The sequence below is a fragment of the Dipodomys spectabilis genome, unplaced genomic scaffold (genome assembly GCF_019054845.1).
Source record: "Dipodomys spectabilis isolate Male_0828 unplaced genomic scaffold, ASM1905484v1 ptg000119l, whole genome shotgun sequence".
Taxonomy (NCBI): domain Eukaryota; kingdom Metazoa; phylum Chordata; class Mammalia; order Rodentia; family Heteromyidae; genus Dipodomys; species Dipodomys spectabilis.
Genome location: NW_024870796.1, coordinates 794,820 through 818,859, shown reverse-complemented (window position 1 = coordinate 818,859; position 24,040 = coordinate 794,820). Strand labels below are relative to the sequence as shown.

Sequence of the window (24,040 nt, the reverse complement as noted above, 5' to 3'; positions counted from 1 at the left end):
AAAAAGTTGAACTTGTTTACATAAAATTGCTTTTTGTCCTTTTTCTTGCTTTCTCAGTTTTTCTAATTGTAAATAATGATGTTGGCATCATATTGTGGTAGCCCATGTATCTGATACAGTTCTCATTGATACATAGTTGGTTTGGTTTTTGTTGTTGCTTTGATGCTGATTCTGGGGCTCGAACTCTGGGCCTCTCACTCTTACTTGGCTTTTTTGTTCATGACTGGTAGTCTTAACACTTGAGCCACACCTCCACTTCTAGCTTTTTGTTATTAATTGGAAATAAGAGCCTTAACAGTTTTATCATCCTGGGCTACCTTTAAATATCCATCCTGAGATCTCAGCTCCTTAGTAGCTCAGATTATAGGCATGAACCACAGCCCCTTAGATATATCTATAGATAGATGGATAGATAGATAGATAGATAGATAGATAGATAGATAGATAGATAGATAGATAGATAGATAGATAGATAGATAGATTTTTTTTTTAACACAAACATGACAAAAGGGAGTCTGTTTCCAGAACAATGCTGGTACTCTGTACATATAATTTCAGGCTGTTTGGAGATAGTCCAAAGGCCAGATGCACACTGTCAGCATGTGGCATTTCCATCCACCAGATCCCCTTCTGCAGTCAAACATTTCAACAACAGGTTTTTATTTATCTTGCTTAAGTTGGCTTAGTGTAAAATCACATCTGTAATGCTGGTGAACCATACAGAGCAAGCTATCACTATCAAGTTGTTTGTTGAGTAGCATAGGTTTTAGTTTCTACTCAGCCCACTAGATAGCTATGGGAGGTCAGGGAAGTAGAAATTCACCATTACAAAAGATCCTTGAAGAAGGCACTCACTGGGTGAAGGTCACCTGGCAGCTCTCCCACTTCACTGCATGGTTTTATCTGTGTTGACAGGAGCAGAATCCTCCCAGCGTCTCAGGGCCAGCCCAAGCCACCAGTGTGGGGACCCAGCCACCTGCTGTGTCTGTGGCCAGCACTCATAGCAATTCCCCATATCTCAGCAACCAGCAGCAGGTGGCTGTAATGAAGCAACATCAATTGCTCTTGGACCAGCAGAAACAGAGGGAGCAACAGCAGAAGCATCTGCAGCAGCAGCAACAATTCCTGCAGAGGCAACAGCACCTTCTGGCAGAGCAGGTGATGAGAAACCTGGAAAGACCACACAGGCTCCACTTGTGGCTGTGTATTTGCACTAACATGTTTGCATGCCTGCTGCCATAGTCCTTTGTCCTTTCAAGTCTCCTTTTCAGTAGTATGGCATTTCTCAGAAGTGGCTTATGTTGGAAGCCACCCATGTCACTGAGCATTAGTGAAGGCAGAATCTCTGACTAAAACTGTCTGTATAAGGGACCTTTTCCCATCTTTCTGGTTAGCAGCTTGCAAACCACTGAACTTTGTTAGTCACTGTGCAGCTCAGCTTCATTGTGAATGGAAAGTCTGATAGAAGCAAGAGGTGAAGGGTGAAGAACATGTCCATCCCTGTGGTGCTGGGGTTATAGGATTGGGATTCACAGTCTATTTACCTGGGTACCAAGTACAGTACTGAGAGTTGGCAGGATTTTAAATTACGCCTTTTTGAGACTTGGGACCCAGCTCCCAAGAGTGAATTTGTTTGGTAGGGATTACTGCTTTAATTCTACCTTAAAAAAAAAAAAAAAAAACTAGCTGGGCGCTGGTGGCTCATGCCTGTAATCCTAGCTACTCAAGAGGCTGAGATCTGAGTATTGGGGTTCACAGCCAGCCAGGACAGGAAAGGCCATGAGACCCTTTTCTCTAATAAACCACCAGAAAACCAGAAGTGGCTTTGTGGCCCAAGTGGTAGAGCACTTGCCTTGAGTTGAAGAGCTGAGGGATATTGCCCAGGCCCAGAGTTCAAGCCCTATGACCGACCAAAGAAAACCAAACGTGCTTTTTTAGGGTGTCACTTATACAGCATATCCTTCATTTACTTCAACTGTACAATTCAGTGGGTTTTAACACATTCAGAGTTATGTAGCCATTAGCATAATCTATTTTAGGACATTTTCATTACTTAAAGGCTGTTGTTTACACACACGCACGCACACACCCACGCACGTGCGCACACACACAGGCACAGGCACACAAGAAGGAGCCTGTCTGTGAATAACATACTTGGACCTACTTTTCTCTCACCTAACTCTGCTCATTTGGGGGTTGGGTGCTGTCCCTGAGCTTTTGTAAAGGTTCAAAGTTAGCACTCTTACCACTTGAACTACAGCTGTATTTCCTGCTGTTTTGGTGGTTAATTAGAGATAATACTTTTCATGGTCTTTCTTGCCTAGGCTGACTTTGAACCAAAATCTTCAGAGCTCAGCTTTCTGGATAGCTAGAATTACAGACGTGAGCCGCCAGTTCCTGGCTGCTCTTTTTTTGTTGCTGTTGTTGTTTTAAATTTTATTGTCAAGATGATGTACAGAGGGGTTGCAATTACATAAGTAAGGTAATGAGTACATTTCTTGTCTAACTTGTTATCCCCTCCCTCTTTTTTCTTTCTCTCTCCCTCCCCCGCTGCTCATTTGTTTTTGCTTTTCTTCTTATATGAGTTTTATTATTCTGTGTTGTTCTCGGCATTTTCTAGGAGAAGCAGCAGTTTCAGCGTCATCTGACCCGACCACCCCCCCAGTACCAAGACCCAACACAAAGCACCTTCCCACAACAGGTTGGACAGTTCACAGGTAAGGCTGGAGTGGAGTGGGCTAGGGGGAATGGTGGACAGGGACTAGACCTATACCAGTCAGTCCATTTCAGCTCCCTGTTGATCTGTACAGTGCTAATTGAGTTTCTAGCTCTGCAGTAGGTGCAAAATGAATGTTCCGTTCAAGGAGCCTAGATTTTTAGTTTCCCTGTGACATCAGAAGAGGATTCTTCTGAGGTGTGAGCACTGGTGGCTCACACCTGCAATCCTAGCTACTTAGGAAGATCTGAGGATCATGATTCAAAACCACCCCAGGCAGGAAAGTCTGTGAGACTCTTATTTCCAATAAACTCAGTGGCTTCTGGCACTGTGGCTCAGGTGGTAGAGTGCTTGTCTCAAGCATAGAGAGGCTCAGGGACAGTGCCCAAGACCGGCAAAGAAAAAAAAAAAGGTTCCCAAAGGCAGACTGCTAGGCATGCTTTTGCTGGGTCCCTGGCCTTACTGTCTTTTGAAACAGAATAATTTCTGGTTGAAGGACAGTCTTTTGTGTGTGTGTATCTGTGTATGTGTGCATGTGCTGGTAACTGGGGCTTGAATGCAGGACCTCATGCTCTTGCTTAGCTTTTTCAGTTAAGGCTGCTACTCTACTACTCAGGCCTCAACTCCACTTTTGGCTTTTTGCTGGTTGATTAGAGAGAAGAGTCTCTCAGATTTGTCTGCTGTAGCTGGCTTTGAACCTTGATCCTCAGATCTCAGCCTCCTGAGTAACTTGGCTTACAAGCATGAGTCACCAGCGCTTCCTCAACTTCCTCAGCATTTTATCTTTCCCACACTCAGCCTAGCCAGCCTCTTGAATTCGGAGCCTGGAGCTCACTCCACTTTCTTGCTCACTGTTGACACGGTACCATGAGACATACCTTTATCTTTTTGCTGTTTATTTCGGAAATGGACTCTCACAGACTTTTCTGCCTAGGCTGGCTTCAGATCTTGATCCTTCAGTCTATCTCCTGAGTACTGGGGCTTGAACTCAGGTCCTCACACTATTACTTTGCTCCTTTTTTCTGATTAACTGGAGATGAAAATATCAGGGACTTTTTGCCAGGGCTGGCTTGTACCTGAGCTCCTCAGATCTCAGCCTCCTGAGTAGCTAGGGTTATAGGCACGACCCATTGGTACCTGGCCCTCAATACACTTTTTTTTTTTTTTTTTGGGCCAGTCCTAGAACTTGAACTCAGGGCCTGGGCACTGTCCCTGAGCTTCTTTCATTCAAGGTTAGCACTCTACCACCTGAGCCACAGCATCACTTCCTACTTTTTCTGTCTACCACTTGAGCCACAGCATCACTTCCTGCTTTTTCTGTTTATAAAGTGGTACTAAGGAATCAAACCCAGGGCTTCCTGCGTGCTAGACAAGCACTACCACTAAGCCACATTCCCAGCCTAGACTAAATATACTTTTAAGCCGCAGAGTGTTTGTTCCCTTCTCTCTGAAATCTTCCCCAAATTTTCCTCGTCACCTAGTTTTCAGGCTCCTGCATTTCTGCAGCCTGCTCCTCATACCCTGTGGTGCCTTTGCTTCCCAAAGGCAGATTCAGGCATGGCTCCACACTGAAACCCCCAGTACCCAGGATAGGTCGCCACTAAACAAAACTTTAGCTGGGTATCTGAAAGGTAATTGGACAAGCTGACTGGCTTTCCCTCCCTGGAGAGTCAGTCCGCTTTCTAAATCCTGTCCCTGTTTTGAGTCTGGCTTCCATTACCATCTATGAGAGACTTTCCCTCCTGCTCCGGGGCTTTCATCTAGGCAGTTTACCATTATCCTCAGAGGCCTGATATTAAAATGTTGTCCTTGCCTCAGGGAGATGGGCAGCAGCTCATATCAGAAGTGTTTCCACAGTGGCAGTCAAGGAATATCAGCTTGATTGACAGAGTCTTTTGTCCTCTAGGATCCTCTGCTGCTGTGCCTGGCATGAACAACTTGGGTCCATCCAACTCCAGCTGCCCTCGAGTGTTCCCTCAGCCTGGGAGTCTGATGCCAATGGGCCCTGGACATGCTTCCGTTTCCTCCCTCCCCTCCAACTCAGGCCAGCAGGACCGGGGTGTAGCCCAGTTCACTGGCACCCAGAACATGCCTCAGAGCAGCCTCTATGGCATGGCTTCTGGCATAACACAGTTAGTTGCCCAGCCCCCTCCACAGGCCACCAATGGACATGCCCACATTCCACGGCAGACCAGCGTGGGTCAGAACACCTCAGTACCAGCTGCTTATGGACAGAATTCTCTGGGGAGCTCTAGCCTCACCCAGCAGCACACTAAGGGGACCCTGACCTCTGGTTTAACTAAGCCACAGGTCCCAAGGGTGTCAGCAGCCATGGGAGGCCAGAATGCCTCATGGCAACACCAGGGAATACCAAACCTGAGCGGCCAGACCCCAGGGAACAGCAATGTAAGCCCTTTCACGGCAGCCTCCAGTTTCCACATGCAGCAGGCCCACCTGAAAATGTCCAGTTCGCAGTTCTCCCAGGCAATGCCCAGCAGGCCCATGGCCCCCATGAGCTCAGCAGCGGCAGCAGGGTCCATGCTGCCCACAGTGAGCACACATCAGAGGACCAGTGCCCCTGCACCTGCACCTCCCCAGGCAGCCCCCCAGCAGGGCTTGCCTGGCTTGAGCCCAGCAGGGGCTGAGCTAGGGGCTTTCAGCCAGAGCCCCACCTCCCAGATGAGCGGCCGGACCGGACTGCACTGCGCCCAGGCCTACCCTGTGCGGACCGCTGGCCAGGAGCTGCCCTTTGCCTACAGCGGACAGCCGGGCAGCAGTGGGCTCTCAAGTGTGGCTGGACACACCGACCTGATCGACTCCCTGCTGAAGAACAGGACTTCAGAGGAGTGGATGAATGACTTGGACGACTTTCTAGGGTCTCAGTAATGGAGGATTTGTGGTATTTTTAGTGTTCACATATCCTATATTTTTGTTCTCAGATTCAAGAAGGAGCAACTACTTTGGACCAAAAGCCCATAGCCCAGGGAGCTAGCAAGCATGAGTCTCAGCTGAGGCTCAGCTCCAGTCAGGATCTGCAGGGCTCCCAGGCTAGCAGTTATGGTCCATCAGGCTGGCCCCAGCCATCTGCTGGCATTACTGCCTGGTGCTGGGAGAGGAGAGCAGGATAGGATTTCAAGTGGCTTCCTACTCCGATGACCAAAAATGAACAGTAGCAGCAGTGCAACTCCATAGTGTCAGGCTTAGGAAAGTCTGTGCCATTGTGTTGACATTAAGGTTTCTCCACTGGCCTTGTGTTGGAGATAAGGTTTTTACTGAAACTTTAAATAGAATTACTTGCAATTTGTAGCATAAAAGAGATTTTAATTTTTTTTTTTTAAGAAAGGTTTTAAAACAGATTAGGCTAGGTGGTGGTTTATACTGTTTATGTGGCATTGGACCTAGGCTTTCCTTTTGATTTAGAGCCCTTTTTTTCCCTCTCTGTCAGCTTTCAGGGGAGGGGGGGTGCTGGGAAATCATTCCCTAACTAAGCACAGGCTGTGACTGCAGATGCCAAAAAGGAGCAGGATGCCGTGAGAACGTATCTGATGATCACCTAGGAGTGTTGTCCTTCTCGCTCACTCTTGAGAACCACAGGCCCTGTACCAGGCCAGATGCCGAAGAGAGAGTTTCTGGGGTCCAGTCCTCAACATGTTGTGCGTTGTCTCTGACGCCTTGTATTTAACATGGTAGGAGCATGTTCATTGTTCTGTTCTGCACAGATGGCTTTCCTCTACCCCATCCCATGACCTCTCTTTCATCCCCCCAGCCAAAATGGGAGCCGTGATTTACTACATTGGAGGAGGCAGAGAGTCGTTAAAATTCCTTAGGGAACCCTAGTATTGAAAAGGTTTAGGAGAAGAAGGCTGCAGGCCAGCCCAAGAGAAGGAATTCCACTTTGCCAGCTTCTGCCACTCCCTCCTCAGATGACTTGCACTTTTAAAAGATTGTTTTATAACACTAACGCATCCTTTCTAAAAACTCAAGTGGATTCTCTTTGAAGGTCTATTAGTTAATGGACTTGACTGAGCTGAGAACCCATAAAATAGAATATGGAGTGTGGCTTCTTTGTGGAGAACAAGAAAGAGAGCACTTGCCTGAATGAGAAGCAAGACGGTGAGTGCAGGGAGAGACCCTGAATGCAGGATGGTGGAGGGAAAGGAGTTTGCTGAAGAGTGGCTTGCATGCAGAAACCACAACCCCATCTGTATCTCCCTGGAGTATCAAGATAGAACATTCAAGGCATAGTAGAATTGAGCCATGGAAAATACTCATGTGACCAGCCTGAGTCACTTGGAGAGGATGGGAGGGTGGGACGCCCACTGTCAGTTAGTTTGCGCCAGTAGTGCCTTTTTCACTGAGGGCACTCAGGTCCTCAGAGTCTCTCTAATAGCCATTTCCCTTGCACGCCCTCCCAACCTTCCCAAGATACTCCACTTAGCTCTCAGAGAAGGGGGCAGATTATAAAGCCAGTGAAGGCTCCACTCTTAGAAAATTCCCCGATCTGAAGGGAAAGAGAGTGACTTCAGCAGGTTTTCAACCAAAAATAGGGCTGAAGGCTGGTTGTGGATCTCCATTCCTCTCCTAGACTCCCCCAGCTGCTGCCCGCCTCCTGCCTCTATCCCCGCGGCACTTGCCCCCCCCCCCCCCCCAGCACTCTGCCTTAAGCCCCAGGCTAACAAACAGTGGGCTTCTCACTTGCTGCAGTGTCATAGCAATAAAATGTGATTCTTGGGGTCTCCCCACAGAGCTGCCCACTGCTTTATTTATGAATCTAGCTTTGGGGAGTCGGGAGGAGACATTTCCGTGCACATCCCCGTCTTCCTGGAGCCAGGACTCAGAAGAAAAGGGTGCTCGGACTTTTGTTATACACATGTGCTTTGTGTAAATAAATGTTTACAATTTTATATTGAAGATGGAATAAGCGTTAGAGCTTCCGACTGTATATTTTTTACTTTTATAGATTTTAAAACTATGATCCTTTATATATGTGTTTTGGGGGGAGCTATAATGTTTTATGGCAAACAGTGGTATTGTTAACTTTTTATGGTCATCAAAAGTACATTTTAAAAATCCTATTAATCCCCTTATTCTTCTATTTCCCTTAACTATGGTATATACCAAAAAGAAATCTTTACTTTCCTTGTTTTATCAGTATAAAAATAATAAAAATATTTTGCTAGTATGGAAACTGCCTTTGTATTTGACTTTCCATGATGGATGGGACAGCAAGGAAGATTTGATACCATTAGTTTTCTGTTGTGATTTAACTTAGCTTTCTCCCCCCCTCCCCATCCCATCCCCCTCACACTATAACACTGAGGTTTGAACTCAGGACCTATAACTTGCTAGGCAAGTGCTTCACCACAGACCCAGTCCTGACTTTGCTTTCTTACTTAAGATACTTAGTTTGGTTGAAAGCTCAGCAGTATTTGTTCTGTAATACAGCTATTAAACCAACACTTTGGTTGCTCAAAGAAACCTGGATATGCGATTACCAGAAAAGTAACTGAAGCAAAAGGGATTAGGGGAATGTCTCGAGTGGCAGATGATATCTAACAAGTGTAAGTTTCTAAGTTCTAACCCCAGTATCTCAAAAAGAAAGGAAGGGATATATATGGAGGTTTCAAATACCCTGACTTGTAATAATGGTTTTGTTAGGACTCTTAAGTTATAATCCAGTTGAAAAGAAACCTGACTAATAATAATAGCCATAACAATTGCCTCCCCACAGCCATTTCTAAGGTTTTAAGCAACAGGGCCTTAGGAGAAGCAAGGGATAGGTTGTTCCAGGCGTGTGTGTGTGTGTGTGTGTGTGTGTGTGCGCGTGTGTGTGTGTGTGTGCGCGCGCGCGCGCATGGGTGAAAGACAGGCCACCAGCTCACAAGGCAATGGAAAGAGCTTCTTAAGGGATACCTGATTGAGTAGCTGCTCCTGGAACACCTGTAGCCAGGCATAGTCCCTGGTAGAGGAAGTCCAAGGGAGTAGCATCTCCAGAGGCCATCCTGGTCCACAGAACTTGCAGTCTCCATCAAAGAAGACTTCACATACAGTCCACCAAGATAGTCTGGGAGAGGTAAGTATCAGGAAGAAAGTAAAGCAGGGTAATAGAGAGGATGCTGGGGCCACTGACTACTTTGGACATTGGTGGTTAGGGCAAGTCTCTAAGAAGGTGACATTTAACTGAGGCTGGGATACTGGAAAGGCATCCTCCAGCCAAGCTCTGAAGGAAGAGGGAACAGCAAAGTATGAGGCCACATGGAATAGGAAAGGGAGTGCACCCAAAAGGAGAGGATGAATGCTCTCAAAGGGACAGGATAGGATTCTGAGAAGGCAGAGTGAGCAGATGCTCACCCCACATTTAATTGTGGTTGGTTGGTTTGATACTAGGTCTTACTCCTCAGCCCTGGCCAGCCCCCAACTCACGGCACTCCAGTTGCCTCCATTTCATGAGTGTCGGGATTATAGTACAAAGCGCTACACCAGTCTCCACATGTTAAATTTTATTTTTTAATCTGTAGTGGAGCTTGAACTCTAGGCCTGGCCGCTGTCCCTCAGCTCTTCAGCTTAAGGTGAGTGCTCTACCACTTGAGCCACTGTGCCACTTCTGGTTTTCTGGTGGTCAATTGGAGATTAAGAGTCTCACAAGCCTGTAAGAGTCTCATGCCTGTAATCCTAGCTACTCAGGAGGCTGAGATCTGAGGATCCTGGTTCAAAGCCAGCCTGGCAGGAAACTCCGTGAGACTAGTCTCCTATAAACCGGAAGTGGCACTGTGGCTAGAGCACTAGCCTTGAGCTGAAAAGCTCGGGGACAGCGCCCAGGTCCAGAGTTCAAGCCCTCCAACTTAAAGAAAGAAATGAAATAAGAAATGTACTCATTACCTTACCCATGTAATTGTAACCCCTCTGTACGGTATTTTCACAATTTAAAAAAAAAAAATGGAGGTTCCAAACCAGTTAGGGCAGGAAAGCCCCTAAGACTCTTATCTCCAACAGAAAGCCAGAGGTGGAGCTGTGGCTCAAGTGGTAGAGTGCCAGCCTTAAGCAAAAATAAAGCACAGTGCCCAGGTTTTGAGTTTTAAGTCCCTGTACAGGTGTGAGCATGCACATGTGCGCGGACACACACAAGCAAATGGTATTACATTGTCCTTTGCCCCTTTCAGGCACCTGTGTGATCAGCAACCTGTAGTGACAGCCTGTACTGTTGGAGACGGTTTGCCAGCTTAGGTAAGGCTTACTAGCCTGCCCCTCAGGAGATGCCCATGGTAAGTAGAGACAAGCTCAGGGGTGGGAGTGGAGTCTCATCTTCCATTGTCAGCAGCATTATCCATAAGAGTTTGGCCTGGAGCTAGCAATGTGGCTATAAACCTATTGGAAGATGCTAACAGGTAGCTGCTGGCAAGCTTGGTCCAAGACTCATGGCTGAAGTTCACTGAAGCGTATTCTGATACACCTCTGCCCAGCACAAGCACAGTGAGACACGGTAAATGTTCCCTATTGGACCTTTCTCCTCCTGTCTTCAAGCTGCTTTTCTTACTAGCTATAATCACACTTTAAAGAGGATTTGTTCACTGAATGGTAACAGTAAGCTGAGCTACAGCATCTTGTTACCACCTGGAGACTTGTGGATGTTGAAAAGAGGAACTTCAGCTCCCACCCAAGGTGAAAACTAATGGGGCCAAGATAGAGCTTTTGGAGTCAAGGCTGCATCAGCTTCCTGGAATGCAGTCTAGGAAGGGCGACCTAGGTTAGGAAAAATGAGGTCCTGTATGCCTCAGAAACAAATACAGCAGCTGCTGTTTGCGGAGGGGGAAGGGCTCCAGAACGTGAGCCAATCAGAATTCAGCACCATAGACCACAATGAGCAAGAACTGACCACACAGATTGCAGCCCAAAGCAGGGAAACCAGTTCCCCTGACTCAGACAGCTGTTAGCTTGCTGCTGCATGAAGTCAATGAAGAAAACTTTTTCTTTGGAAAAGCAGAACTTTGCCGGGTTTAGGGAAGGATAGCTGGATTTTTATTCTTTTTAAGTTAGGAGATCTAACTACGTTGTGTATGTCACAAGTAGCTCTTAAATTTGAAAATGACTGCATGCTGCTAGGCTCTGTCTTGTGTTACAGAAAAGAATCTGATTACTTACGAGACTACAGACTCAGCCTGAAACTTAAAACTCATCAATGGCTCCCGTCTGTAATCCTAGCTACTAAGGAGGCTGAGATCTGAGGATCAAGGTTCAAAGCCAGCCTGGGCAGGAAAGTCCGTGATACTCATTTCTAAAAATGGCACTGTGTCTCAAGACTTGGAGAGCACTGGCTTTGAGCACAAAAGCTTGAGGATAGTGCCAGGCCCTGAGTTCAAGCCCCAGGAACAACAAAAACAAAAAAACCATGATGAGATCAGGTGAAAACATCTAAATGTAGCCAGTGAGCATTTGTTTCTGAAACTTACAACATAGTTAAATCTTCTTCCTTTTTTTTTTTTTTTCCTTGCTTAGGGGTCCTGAACTCTCTGGGCCTGGGCACTGTCCCTCAGCTCTTCAGCTCAAGGCTAGCACACTACCAGTTGAGCCATAACACCACTTTTGGCTTTTTCTGCTTATGTGGTGCTGAGGAATCGCACCCAGGGCCTCATGCATATAAGGCAAGCACTCTACCACTAAGCCACCTTCCCAGCCCCTCCATTATTGTTTTTATATCTGTTGTACTATGAATTCACGCCTCTCATGAGGAAATGAGTGCTCTAAGAAGCAGTGTGTAAATCACTTTTGTCCTGATATGTGCAAAGAATATGAGTTGTAAAATGTAATAAGGCCAAGGCACCTGGCTCAGGTACTTAATTGGGTAGAGAAGTGACTAGAAAGACAAGGTTTACACTGTGAATGTAGCTGAGTGATGAGTGCTTGCCTAGCACACATGAAGCCCTGGGTTAGATTCCTCGGTACCACAAACAGAAAAAGCCAGAAGTGGCACTGTGGCTCAAGTAGTAGAGTGTGTGCCTTGAGCAAAAAAGCTCAGGGGCAGTGCCCAGGCCCTGAGTTCAAGCCCCAGGACTGGCAAAGGGGCGGGGGGGGGGGGGGAATGGAAGGAAGGAAGGAAAGGAAGGAAGGAAGGAAGGGAAGGAGGGAGGGTTTATTTCTACGGAATCCCCTCCACTTCAACTTCTCATCTTTGCTACTAAGGACAGGCATATGCCCTCTGCATGTCATAGGAGATATCTTCCATGAGGGAATTTCACCTTCTGCCTTAAAGCAGAATGAAGGTCACAAAAAGTTTCTCGCACCTACTGTTTTTAAGTGTTTTTAATGGAAAATTGTATGTCACAGTAGCCCATTTGGGGTGATACACTCTTGTTTGCACTCAGGTGGTACAATGTGATGCTTTGATTGATGTATATATTGTGTAATAATCATATGGGGTAATTAGCTTATCCATTCCCTTAAACTTTTAGCTCCACTGTCACTGGAGGCAGGAGTTAGGGTTGACATGTCTAGAATTTATGGTAAATTATTTTCTTAGTCTTGAGCTTTTTCTAGACAGTAACTAACACAAAGGCCTTAAAGCTCCAAATATAATGCTGGCCCTGACCTGTGGCTTAGGCATCTCCTCAGCTAAATTTTTTTTCTTTTTTTTGGTCGGTCGTGGGGCTTGAACTCTGGGCCTGGGCACTGTCCCTCAGTTCTTCAGCTCAAGGCGAGTGCTCTACCACTTGAGCTACAGCACCACTTCCGGTTTTCTGGTGGTTTATTGCAGATAGGAGTCTCACAGTCTCTCCTGCCCGGGCTGGCTTTGAACCGCGATCCTCAGATCTCAGCCTCCTGAGTAGCTAGGATTACAGGCGTGAGCCACCAGCGCCCGGCTTCCTCAGCTAAATTTTTGCAGTATCCACTTTACAGTGACACAAACATCCAGTGCCACCTTAACTCATAGTTCCCACCATCAGTATGGGCTAGATTAGCATTGGGTGTTTGCTGAGATAGTTCACCTCAAAGAACCCAGCATCACTCATGCTGCAGTATGTAAATCAGTTATGATCCAGCAGAAATCTCAGACAGCCATGACTGGTAACATCTGCAAAATGACAGCCTAACAGGCAAGAGAGATCTGTTAACTCAAAGATGCTTGATAATTGGTCAGTAGTAGAGCATGTGCACAGCACAAGCAGGTCCCTGGGTTTGTTTCCCAGGATGACAAAGTAAGCAAAGGAACAACAAACAAAAATTGAGCTGGGCACCAGTGGCTCATGCCTGTAATCCTAGCTACTCAGAAGGCTAATATCTGAGGATCGCAGTTCAAAGCTAGTCCAGGCATGAAAGTCTGTGAGACTCTTAAGTAAACCACAGAAAACTGGAAGTTGAGCTGTGGTTCAAATGGTAGAGCACTAGCCTTGAGCTGAAGAGCTCAGGGACAGCACCCAGGCCCAGAGTTCAAACCCAGGACTAACAAAACTAAAAAAAAAAAAAAAACCTTGACAATGGAATTCATGACACAGTCGTAGAATTCCTTGTGCCAGTTAGCAGTATTTTATTAAGGTCTGTTGGTTATAGTATTGCCTTAATGTTATTTGGTTATTTTTTATCATTGTACTGTAGCTATAGAAGAAAACGTTATTTTTAGGAAATACATACCACCAAAATAGTGCTGAGTAAAAGGGCATTTTTCTCATAAACTATTCTCAAATGATTCAGAAAAGCAGTGTGTATGTGCACGTGTGCATATGCATGTGCCCACATGCGCATGCATGTCTGTATCTTTGAAGGAACAGCTGAGGGTCAGAGGAAAGGGATAAAAAAAGCAAAAGGAGAAAGAAGAGGAGGAGGAGGAGGTGAATCACCACCACCACCACACTACTACCACAGCTGGCCTATGCCTCACTCATAAAACATGCCAAACAACTTGCAAAATGCCAAATGTACACATCATCAAACTTGGCAGACCCAGCCCCAACTCAGGGAAGACCCTGGACCATGGGTTCCATTCTCTGTCACCTTAGGCACAAACTTCCCATCTCTGATCCTCAGCTGCAAAACAGAGCCCCAGAATTTACACCTTTAAGGCTGGGAAGGTGGCTCATTGCCTTGCATGCATGAGGCCCTGGATTCGATTCCTCAGCACCATATAAGCAAAAAGAAAAAAGCGGAAGTGGCGCTGTGGCTCAAGTGGTAGAGCACTAGCCTTGAGCTGAAGAGCTGAATGACAGCGCCCAGGCCCAGAGTTCAGGCCCCACGACCAGACCTCAAAAAAAAAAAAAAAAAAAGAATTTACACCTTTAGCATAGAAACAGCCCAACTTTGTTACAGACTCAATCTGAATTTGTGTATGCCTTTTGTCATGCCCTCTATCCCAAGCTACTTCTGGTAAACAAAAATGACCAGAACTGGCCCATGACTCATTCACAAAGTACGTAGTGAGTACCAGGCAACTAACTCGTAAATGCCAAACCTACAACACTAACTGCTGCAGCCCCAACCCTGAAAGAAGTCCTTGGGCCCTGGGTTCCAGTCCCTGTGATGGTAGAAACTTCTTATCTCTGGTCCTCAGCTGTTTCTGCAAAATGGGGTCCTCAATATAGCATGTTTGGCCGGGCACTCGTGGCTCATGTCTGTAATTCTAGCTACTCAGGAGGTTGAGATCTGAGGATGGAGGTTCTAAGCCAGCCTAGGCAAGAAAGTCCTTGAGACTCTTACCTCCAATTAATCACCAGAAAACTGGAAGTGGTGCTGTGGCTCAAATGGTAGAGCACTTGCCATGAGCTGAAGAGCTAAGGGACAGCGCCTCACAACCGACACAAATAAACAGCATGTTTGTTGTTCTTGCTGCCTCCAAATGTCCTCTATAATAGACTCAGTTCTGGATTTGCCTGTTTGTTTGTTTTTTTCCTGGTCTTGGGGCTTGAACTCTGGACCTGGACACTGTTCCTCAGCTCTCACAGACTTTCACAGAGTCTCACAGACTTTCCTGCCTGGGCTGGCTTTGAACTGCAATCCTCAGATCTCAGCCTCATGAGTAGCTAGGATTACAGGTATGAGCCACTGGCTCTGTGCTTTTTTTAAATATAAGTTTAGGGCTTGGAATGTGTCTTAGTGTTAGCATGCTTGCCTAGCATACATGAAGCCCTGGGTTTGATTCCCCAATACCACATAAACAGAAAAAGCTGGAATTGGCACTGTGGCCCAAGTGTTAGAGCTCTATCCTAAGAAGAAGATAAAAAGTCCTCTCATCTTTTATTTAGTTACCTTGATACACAATTCAAGTAAAGCAGGATAAATGTTTATTCCCTGCCCCAGCAGGATAAATGTTTATTCCCTGCCCCACCCCTTCTTTAAAAGAATGAACCCTTTAGCAACCCCTCAGACCTGGCAGTGAAGTACTGGTTACTCTGAATGCATGAATATTTATATAGTTGATGTCTCAATAAATCTTTCAGCCAGCCAGCCTCCCTCCCTCCTTCCTTTTTTCCTCCAGGTACTAGGGTTCAAACCCAAAGTCTCAAGCATGCTAAGCAAGTGGTCTATCACTGAGCTATACCTTCTATTCTATCCCATTACACACACACACACACTCTCTCTCTCTCTCTCTCTCTCTCTCTCTCTCTCTCTCTCTCCTAGAGCTTCAACTCAGGGCCTGGGCTCTGTCCTTGAGCCTTTTTTGTTCAAGACTAGCCTGCTACTTGAGCCACACATCCACTTCTGTTTTTTTGGTGGTTAGTTAGATGACAAGAGTCTTAAGTACTTTCCTATGTGAGCTGGTGATCTTCAGATCACCTCAGAGAGTAGCTGGTATTATAAACACGAGTACAGTCCTACTGGTGCCCGACAGTCCCATTACTTATTGAAGCATGAATTGGCCCTTCTGTACTTTAACAAGAACTGTAACAATGAAATGAAATTAAGACTTTAATTCCACAATGAATAAAAATAGCCAGGATTTAATTCTACTGTTTTTTATCTATGGCAAATAATACTGGCTTTATCTTAGTGGTAGTGAGGTGAAATTTGCCTTAAAGAACAATGTTAACAAAAAAAAAAAAAAAGAAAAATGTTAACTAATGTAATAATGAATGGAGTGTGGTAGTAAATGCACACAATCCTATCACAGGGGAGGCTGAGGCAGAAGATCTCAAGTTTGAGGCCAGCTGGACTATAAGAAAGAAAAAAAAATCCTAGTAAAGACTAGCAAACCCAATCTGCTGACATGCAAAGGATTGTATACCTTGACCAAGCAGCAGTTGTGCCAGGAATAGAAAGTTGTTTTAATATTTTACAAAAACACAACGATTGCAACATACAATACTAATAGAAATAAAAAATAGTAAACAAGCCAGCCACTCCTGTAATCATAACTACTCAGAAATCTGAGATCTAAGGATGGAGGTTTGAAACCGTGGGCAGAAAAGTCTATGAGACTCTTTATCTCCAGTTAACCACCAGAAAACTGCAAGTGGCATTGTGGTTCAAAGTGGTAGAGCATTAACCTTGAGTAGAAAAAAACTCAAGGACAGCGCCAAGGCCCATGACTGACAAAAACAAAAACCATGTAAAAAATTTTGAAAGATAAAGACAAACTAAGCTGTCTTCAGAATAGATGAAGGGTACATGACAGCTAAATACAAAGGCAGCTCCTGGACCAAAAAAGAGACACCATGGAAGAATTATGGAAATTTGAATAAGAGCTATGCTATGGTTTGAATATACTTTGTCCCGCACACCCAACCTTATGCATGGCTGATCCCTAAAGTCTATATTAATGGTGTTAACTTAAGAGGGTAGAAACTTAATTACCAGATTAAGCTTTGTCTGATTAAGGCATTATGGTGTCTAGATGTGGGGGCTTTGGAAAATGACTGATGAGATTTTCCCATCAGTATGGAGGCTAATGATTGGTGGCTTTACAAGGAAAACTAGAGGCCACACATGCAGACATATACATGCTCCTGCTCTGCAGCTGGGGTAGTGCCAGCCTCCCAGACTGTGAGCTAGCTAGGAGCTGGTGACTCACTCCTATAATCTTTGCAACTCAGGAGGCTGAGATCTAAGGGTTGTATTTAAAGCCAGCCAGGGCAGAAAAGTCTGAAAGATTTTTTTTTTCTTCCATTCATCAACAGTGCCAAACTAGAGGCTTTGTTCAAGTGGTAGAATGTCAGACCTGAGCGAAAAAAAGATCAGTGAGAGTACAAGATCCTGAGTACCAGCGTGCACGCACACTTACACACACACACACACACACACACACACACAAAAAAAAAAACTGTGCTAAATAAATATCTTTTCTCAATGAATTATCCTGCCTCAAGTACTTTGTTACTGTGCGGAGAAACTAGATTGGTTAACCATCTTGTATCAGTGTGAATTTACTGGCTTTGATCATTGTATTATTGTTATATAAGATGTGGGGACTGGAAATGTAGCTGAGTGGTAGAGAGCCCTTACCTAGCAAGAGCAGGAGACCCTAGATTTGGCCCTCAACACAACCCGAATGAAAGAAAAGAAACGGTGGCATTTGGAGATGGATGAAAGGTGTACAAACCTTCTTTGTACTCTTTTTCCCCTCCCTTTTTGTCCTTTTCTTTAAAAAAAAAAAAAGTTTTAGTGAAGTATAATTTGTAGACCATGAAATTTGCCCAGTTTAAGTATATAATTTAGTAATTTTCAGTAAATTTACCAAACTGTGAAAACACCCACACAAGCCACTTTTTTTTTTTTTTTTTTTTTGTCGGCCATGGGGCTTGAACTCTGGGCCTGGGCGCTGTCCCTCAGCTCTTCAGCTCAAGGCGAGCGCTCTACCACTTGAGCTACAGCGCCACTTCCGGTTTTCTGGTGGTTTATTGGAGATAGGAGTCTCACGGTCTCTCCTGCCCGGGCTGGCTTTGAACCGCGATCCTCAGATCTCAGCCTCCTGAGTAGCTAGGATTACAGGCGTGAGCCACCAGCGCCCGGCACAAGCCACTTTTAAAACCTCCTCATCGCCCCAATAAGCTGCTTTACGTCCCCAGCCCTAGGCGATCACTGATAAGTTCTCTATTGTAGCTTTGTGTTCTCTTGCCATTTCTTATAAGTGGAATTATACAATATGTGGTCTTTTGTGCATGGCACTCTTAAAGCTGCCTCTTAGAGTCTTTGTACTGCTTCAGTGGGACACATACATGTTGAAACTTAAATAAGATATATACAATGGCTTAAGGACATTGGGCAAGTACTAATCTCCTGGTTTGCACAATTATACGAGAGTCATATTTTTATTTAGTTTTTATTTTTTACTGGGCCTGGGCCTTGAACTCGACCTGGGTGCTTTCTCTGAGCTTTTGTGTTCAAGGCTAGCACTCTACCACTTGAGCCTCAGCTCGTCGACTTCTGTTTTTTGTTTTTTGTTGTTGTTGTTGTTTTTTGTGGTTAATTGTAGATAAGAGTCTTACAGCCAGGAACTGGTGGCACTTGCTTATAATTCTAGCTACTCAGGAGGCTGAGATCTGAGGATTGCAGTTCAAAGCCAGCCCAGGCAGGAAAGTCTGTGAGACTCTTATCTCCAATTAACCATCAGAAAGCTGGAAGTGGTGTTGGGGCTCAAGTGGTAGAGTGCTAGCCCTGAACTGAAGAGCTCAGGGACAGTATCCAGGTCCAGATTTCAAGCCCCATGACCGACCAAAAAGAAAAAAGAAAGGTCTCACAGACTTTCCTGCCTGGGCTGGCTTCAAACCTTGATCCTGAGATCTCAGCCTCCTGAGTATCTAGGACTACAGGCTGGAGACACCAGCGCCCAGCTCACCTTCCTCTTACTATGAAAATGTAAGCTAGGCACTAATGGCTCACGTCTGTAATGTGTGAGGATCAGTGCTTTTATGTGTGAATACATATGTGTATAATATATATGTTTTAAGGCTGGAGGTTTATGTTCTGCTACTTACATTGTGATTTTTGTTCATTTCCCAGAGGTCCTTGAGCTCAGTATCCAGAAAGTTTCCTCAGGCTATGTAAGTGCTGAAAAAATCTGAAGATTTGTACTGCAGGATCTGTCACTTCCACCTGTGATGTTCTAGGGCTGGACAGGAGGATGGAAGGTGAGAGGAGAGTGGTCTGGAGGACTTGGGGCTGGCCCTTCTGCCAGCCTGAGCATGACTTAGCCCTGATAGGACCTAGGGAGGGATCCAAGGGCAAGAGACCAGAATCTAGTCTTGGTCATCTGCCCAGGGACTTCCTCACAAGCTGCTGATGTCAGGCCTCAACTTCCTGTCACCAGAGCAGAGGGAGTAAACTTAGATGGGAGGATAAGAGGCCTGGGAGGACATGAGAGATTGTTGGGAGGAGGCCCAGACTTGTCCAGATGCCCAGATGTGCCTGCAGGCCCACAGAAGAGCAACCAGATTCATTCATTGTATCCTACTGGTCATTCTACAACCAACCACATGGTTCGACACCTCCTGCTGGTGCCTCATGGGGCCAACATGGCTCTCTGGCATCCTATGTGTGTCCTGGATTCTCTGTCTTTCCTCTACCACTGAGTGCAATTGCTAATGGCAGTTCAGATGGGCATGAGGACTAGCCTCTGTACTTGAGGAGCTTACATGGATCCCCAGCTGTGGATCATCTGCTTTCCTGGGGACAACAAAGAACAAAAGGCAAAGCTCTGGAGCTGGAAGGTGGGCTTGGGGCAACAAGAAAGGAGGCTTGCTGCATGGTCAGAGTAGAACTCCCGAGGGGCTTACAACTCTGCCTAATGTGACCTAGCAGAGTGGGGGAACAGGGCATCCTGGTGGCCCAGGACCTAGTGAAGTAGCAGTTGTTTTGTCCTGTCCCACAGCATGTGTACGCTTGCTGATGGCCTCCACTGCCTCCTGCCTGGACTTTGCCATCACTGGCTAACCAAACCCACCTCAAACCAGCTGGGGCCCAAAGGAGAAGAACTAGTTCACAAAACCAGAAAGGCTTAATGGCTCAGGGGAGTGTGCAAGGCAAGGTGGGATCCATAATCGGGTGCTCGGGTACCCTAGTAAGTCACCTTCCTACTCTAAAGCTTCCTTTCCCCAAACTGCTAATGAACTTTCCAGAACTGCAGCTTTCCATCTCAAGTCAGGCTTGGCTCACAGTTTGGTCTCATGTGGCCAAATTCCAGGCTTGGGAGGGACCTGTCCAGACCGTCGTGAGGATTGTGAAAGGGAAGCAGAAATAAGAGAGATGGCTTCAGTCATCCCATATGGGATGACCCACACTGCCAGCCAAGCCTTGGGACAGGTCTCCCCTCTATGGTCTTTGTGCATGGAGCCCAGGAGCCTCAGCCTAGTGAGGCCTATGTTGCCTGGAGGAAGCAAGAAGAGAGCTGGGTTACTGAATGCCCTGGTTGGGAGCAGAGGAACAGCTAAGTGGGGTGAGGGAGTCAGGGCTGAGAAGATCTTGGATGAGAGGGAAGTCTTGAAGGCTGCCTAAGGGGTGCAGGGCCTGGGGGACACTAGGAGGACATGGTAGCTGGAATCACACCAAAGCTGATAAGGGTCTGGCTGCTAGCTTTGGCTCTGTGGCACAAAACTAGAACAACCTGGGGAAGTGGCCAGGCTGTCCTCAGCCCTGGTTTCCGCCCTCCCAGTTTGGCTGGGCTCCCTGCCTCTTGAGCATAGACACACACACCCACACCCCTTTCACTGAGAAGGGTGGGGAGCACTGAGGCTCTTCCTCTCCTTAACTGGCCTCTGAGCAACAGACAGGCTGATAAGAAGTTTGCAGCTAGCCCTGCCACTGCCTGCAACATGAAGGACGAGGTGGCTCTCCTGGCTGCTGTCACCCTCCTGGGAGTCCTGCTACAAGGTAGGCTGGCTCCTGTCTGGGAGGTGCCCTGGGGAAGTGCTAGCAAAGCCTGGAGCCTTCAGCCCAGGCTCCCAGCACCAAGGTTCAAGCTCTTCCAGGGCCCCTGGAGACTTAGCTAACAAAGGGCCTGAATCCCAACTCAGATACAAACTTTCCTGCGGTGGTGAAGAGGAAACCCATAAGGGGTGGAAACTCTAGGCAATTTTGCCAGTTACCTGCCTTGGGGCTGGGGACTGGTGGCTACGTGGCCAGCCTAAGAAGCTTGGAGGAGGGGCCCCGGCTCTCTAGGACCTAAGTGTGGTCGCAGATATGTGGAGCTGTCTGACCTGGCACCCGGAGCTTTCGGGATGAACAATGGTCCGACAGCTGATCCTGGTGGGGAACTCTATTCCCTGGCTCCGCTTTCAAAGTCCCATTGGGAACCTGTGGATCTGGGCAGAGTGGGGACCTTTGTCCCCTAGACCTCAAAGAGGTGCCTTTTTGGTGGGCTGTAAAGAACCAATCCCATGGCCAAAAATCCCATTGCTCCAGTGTGTGGGGCAAGGAGAAGGCACAGCCTGGGGAGGGAGCTTGCAAAGGGTTTTGCAGGCTGGCAGGGGCTAGCAGGGCTGGCCTTCGACCTCCAAGCTGCCCCAGCAAGCGCCAGGGATTTCGGTAGCTATAGGGTGAATGCTGCCTTCAACCAATTCTGCCTCTGTGGCACTCACTACCTACCCAGGGACTAAAAGACGGAATGATGTCCATGCTTAGAGTGGGAGCTAGCCATTTGCCTGTGTTTTGCAAGTCAAATGGTTTAGGAACAAAGTCCCTTGTGGTGGCTCCCTCCAACCTGTGTTATGCATCACCCTCCCCCATACTTAACTGGGGCGCAGCAAAGCAAGTAACTCCCTCCCGCTCTCTGGAGGCAGAGGAGAGGCTTTCCACGTGGGCCAGATGGGAGGATGATCCCCGCAGAGGATCTACACCTGACTCTCTCCACATCTCTGCCTTCCTCCGCCCCCCCCCCCCGCCCCCCCAGCCTACTTCTCTCTGCAGGTGATCTCTGCGCGCCGGGCCTTCCACGTGTCGCCGCCCCTCACCACCGGCCCCCCGGAGTTTGAACGTGTCTTTCGAGCCCAGTGAGGCGCGGCGGGAGGGTGCGGAGCGGGGGTGGGGGGGTGCGAGGGGACAGGGACCGGTCAGGATCCAAGGATCAGCCCTCATCGCGGACCCCGCCTGCCTCCATCGCAGGGTGAACTGCAGCGAGTACTTCCCGCTGTTCCTCGCCATGCTCTGGGTCGCCGGCATCTTCTTCCATGAAGGTCTGGGGAACAGGACCGGGGCGCGAGCACTGGGCCTCGTCGCGTCCCCAGACCGTGGTGCTCACCCTGCCCTGCCCGGCCTGCTCTTCTGCAGGCGCTGCGGCCCTGTGCGGTCTGGTCTACCTGTTCATGCGTCTCCGCTACTTCCAGGGCTACGCGCGCTCACCGCAGCTCAGGTGAGAACCTGCGCGAGATTCCCCGCCAAACCAGGCTGGGGAAGGCTCGCTCGTGGGCGGGGCTCCCGTGGCCGGGGTCCCCAGTGGTTGGCTAGGGAGGGCGGGTCTAGCTCAAAGGGGGCGTGTCCTGGAGGCGGAGCCACAAAGTGACTCCGCCCACCTCGGAGCACCGGCAGGTTGGCCCCGCTGTACGCAAGCGCGCGCGCGCTCTGGCTGCTCGTGGCGATGGCTGCGCTGGGCCTGCTGGTCCATTTCCTCCCCGTGGCGCTGCGTGCTGCGCTCCTCACACGACTCTGGGAGCTGTGGCCGATAGCCTGAGATACACGGAGGCCGCCCGGCTGGCGAGGCCGAGAAGAACGGGAGCACAAAGGAAGGGTGCCCACCTCCGCATCACCGTCTCAAATTAAAGTTCCCGCGACTGGCCCTGGCCTCGTTCTGTGGGTCGGAGGGGATTGCGCAGCGCGGCCTAGGTGGGTTGGAGGGGCCCGTCTCCCCACGGAGGCCGGCGTGGGCGTGGCCTTGAGGGGGCGTGGCCTGACCTCTGGCGTGGGCGGGGCCTTGAGGGGGCGTGGTCTGACATCTGGCGTGGGCGGGGCCTTGAGGGGCGGGGTCTGACCTCTGGCGTGGGCGGGGCCTTGAGGGGGCGTGGTCTGACCTCTGGCCCCCGCAGGACCGCCCCCCCCCCCCGCAGGACCGCCCGCCCCCCAGTCATTCCCAGGATTGACTAACGCCCTTCCCTCCCTCTTGAGCTCAGCTGTCCCCCTCCTCTCAGGACTCCCATCTCCTGATCTCGGGCTACTCTAGTCCACTGTCAGATCAGTTTTGTTTTTTTTTTGCCAGTCGTGGGGCCTGAACTCTGGGCCTGGGCGCTGTCCCTCAGCTCTTCAGCTCAAGGCTAGCGCTCTACCACTTGAGCCACAGCACCACTCCCGGCTTTTTTTTTGCTTATGTGGTGCTGAGGAATCGAACCCAGGGCCTCCTGCATGCAAGGCAAGCGCTCTACCACTGAGCCACCTTCCCAGCCCCTCAGATCAGTTCTGTCCCCTTGCTCTCACATCACTACCCTCCTTCACAACTGGAGCTGGTCAGTCTCTCCCCAAGGGAACGCAGCACCCTTATTTGGGTCAGCACTCGGTTGCCACTATCAACAACGGTACAGGTAGGTTAGCAAAGTAGTGCACATCTTCAACTCTAGGACTCTAGAGGATTGTTGAGCTCAAAATTAGTTTAGGCCACATACTGAGAACACCTCACAAAAAAAAAAAAATAGGGCTGGGAAGGTGGTTCAGAGGTAGAGCGCTTGTCTTACATGCAAGAGGCCCTGGGTTCAATTCCTCAGCACCACATAAGCAAAAAGAAAAAAGCCGCAAGTGGTGCTGTGGCTCAAGTGGTAGAGCGCTAGCCTCGAGCTGAAGAGCTGAGGGACAGCGCCCAGGCCCAGAGTTCAGGCCCCACAACTGGACCACCCCCCCCCCCCAAAAAAAAAGGAAAAAGCTTTCCAAGCAGGAACAAGGATGTGTGCAACGGCCCTGGGATGCAGAGAAATGAGCAGGGCCTTGAGAACAGACAACCATGAGGGGGAATGGGGGAGAGACAAGGTTTGAGAATACCTTTGATTTGTGGATGAAGGGAAGGCTGTCCCCAAAGGCAGTTGGAGTAGGTTGATGCCAGCCCATGACAGAGAAGGGGCATACTCAGGGAGAGGACTTCTATAGGTTGAGAACAACTTTGGGCACCTAGATCTGGATTCAGAGATACTGACCCTTGAATGACTGAGTGGGTAACTGGCTCCCTCCTACAATGAAGGGGTGAGGGTGTACTGCGCTGTTCTGGGACTGCTGGTGCACACACAGAGAAACCACTGTGTCCTTGGCATGGCCTATAGAGGTCAAGGTCATGATCACTGCCCAACTGGGACAGAGTGGGATTTCTCCAGCACTGGGGCCTCTCCACCCTACCACCTTCGGTTTAGAGACCTCTTGGGGATAGAGCATGCGCAGAAGTAGCAGCCCGGGAGGTACCTGTTTAGATGTCCAAACACTGACATTTGAACCACAATA

General features: G+C 48.1%; 2 protein-coding genes across 2 annotated transcripts in view; both read left to right on the top strand.

Moving 5' to 3' along the window:
• The window catches only part of Maml1 (mastermind like transcriptional coactivator 1), a 35,760-nt gene extending 27,856 nt beyond the window's left edge, over positions 1 to 7,904 (top strand). Inside the window, exons 3-5 of the mRNA XM_042688923.1 lie at positions 916 to 1,158; positions 2,621 to 2,717; positions 4,623 to 7,904. Coding sequence (XP_042544857.1) covers positions 916 to 1,158; positions 2,621 to 2,717; positions 4,623 to 5,602 — 1,320 coding nt within the window. The 3' untranslated portion in view covers positions 5,603 to 7,904. The remainder of the gene's footprint in view (positions 1 to 915; positions 1,159 to 2,620; positions 2,718 to 4,622) is intronic.
• A 12,469-nt stretch (positions 7,905 to 20,373) lies between these two features.
• On the top strand, positions 20,374 to 22,397 carry Ltc4s (leukotriene C4 synthase). Its single transcript, XM_042688956.1, has 5 exons — positions 20,374 to 20,503; positions 21,522 to 21,621; positions 21,734 to 21,804; positions 21,899 to 21,980; positions 22,157 to 22,397. Exons 1-5 carry the CDS (start codon positions 20,446 to 20,448, stop codon positions 22,296 to 22,298), a joined length of 453 nt encoding a protein of 150 aa, XP_042544890.1. The 5' UTR covers positions 20,374 to 20,445; the 3' UTR covers positions 22,299 to 22,397.
• Positions 22,398 to 24,040: the final 1,643 nt, after the last annotated feature.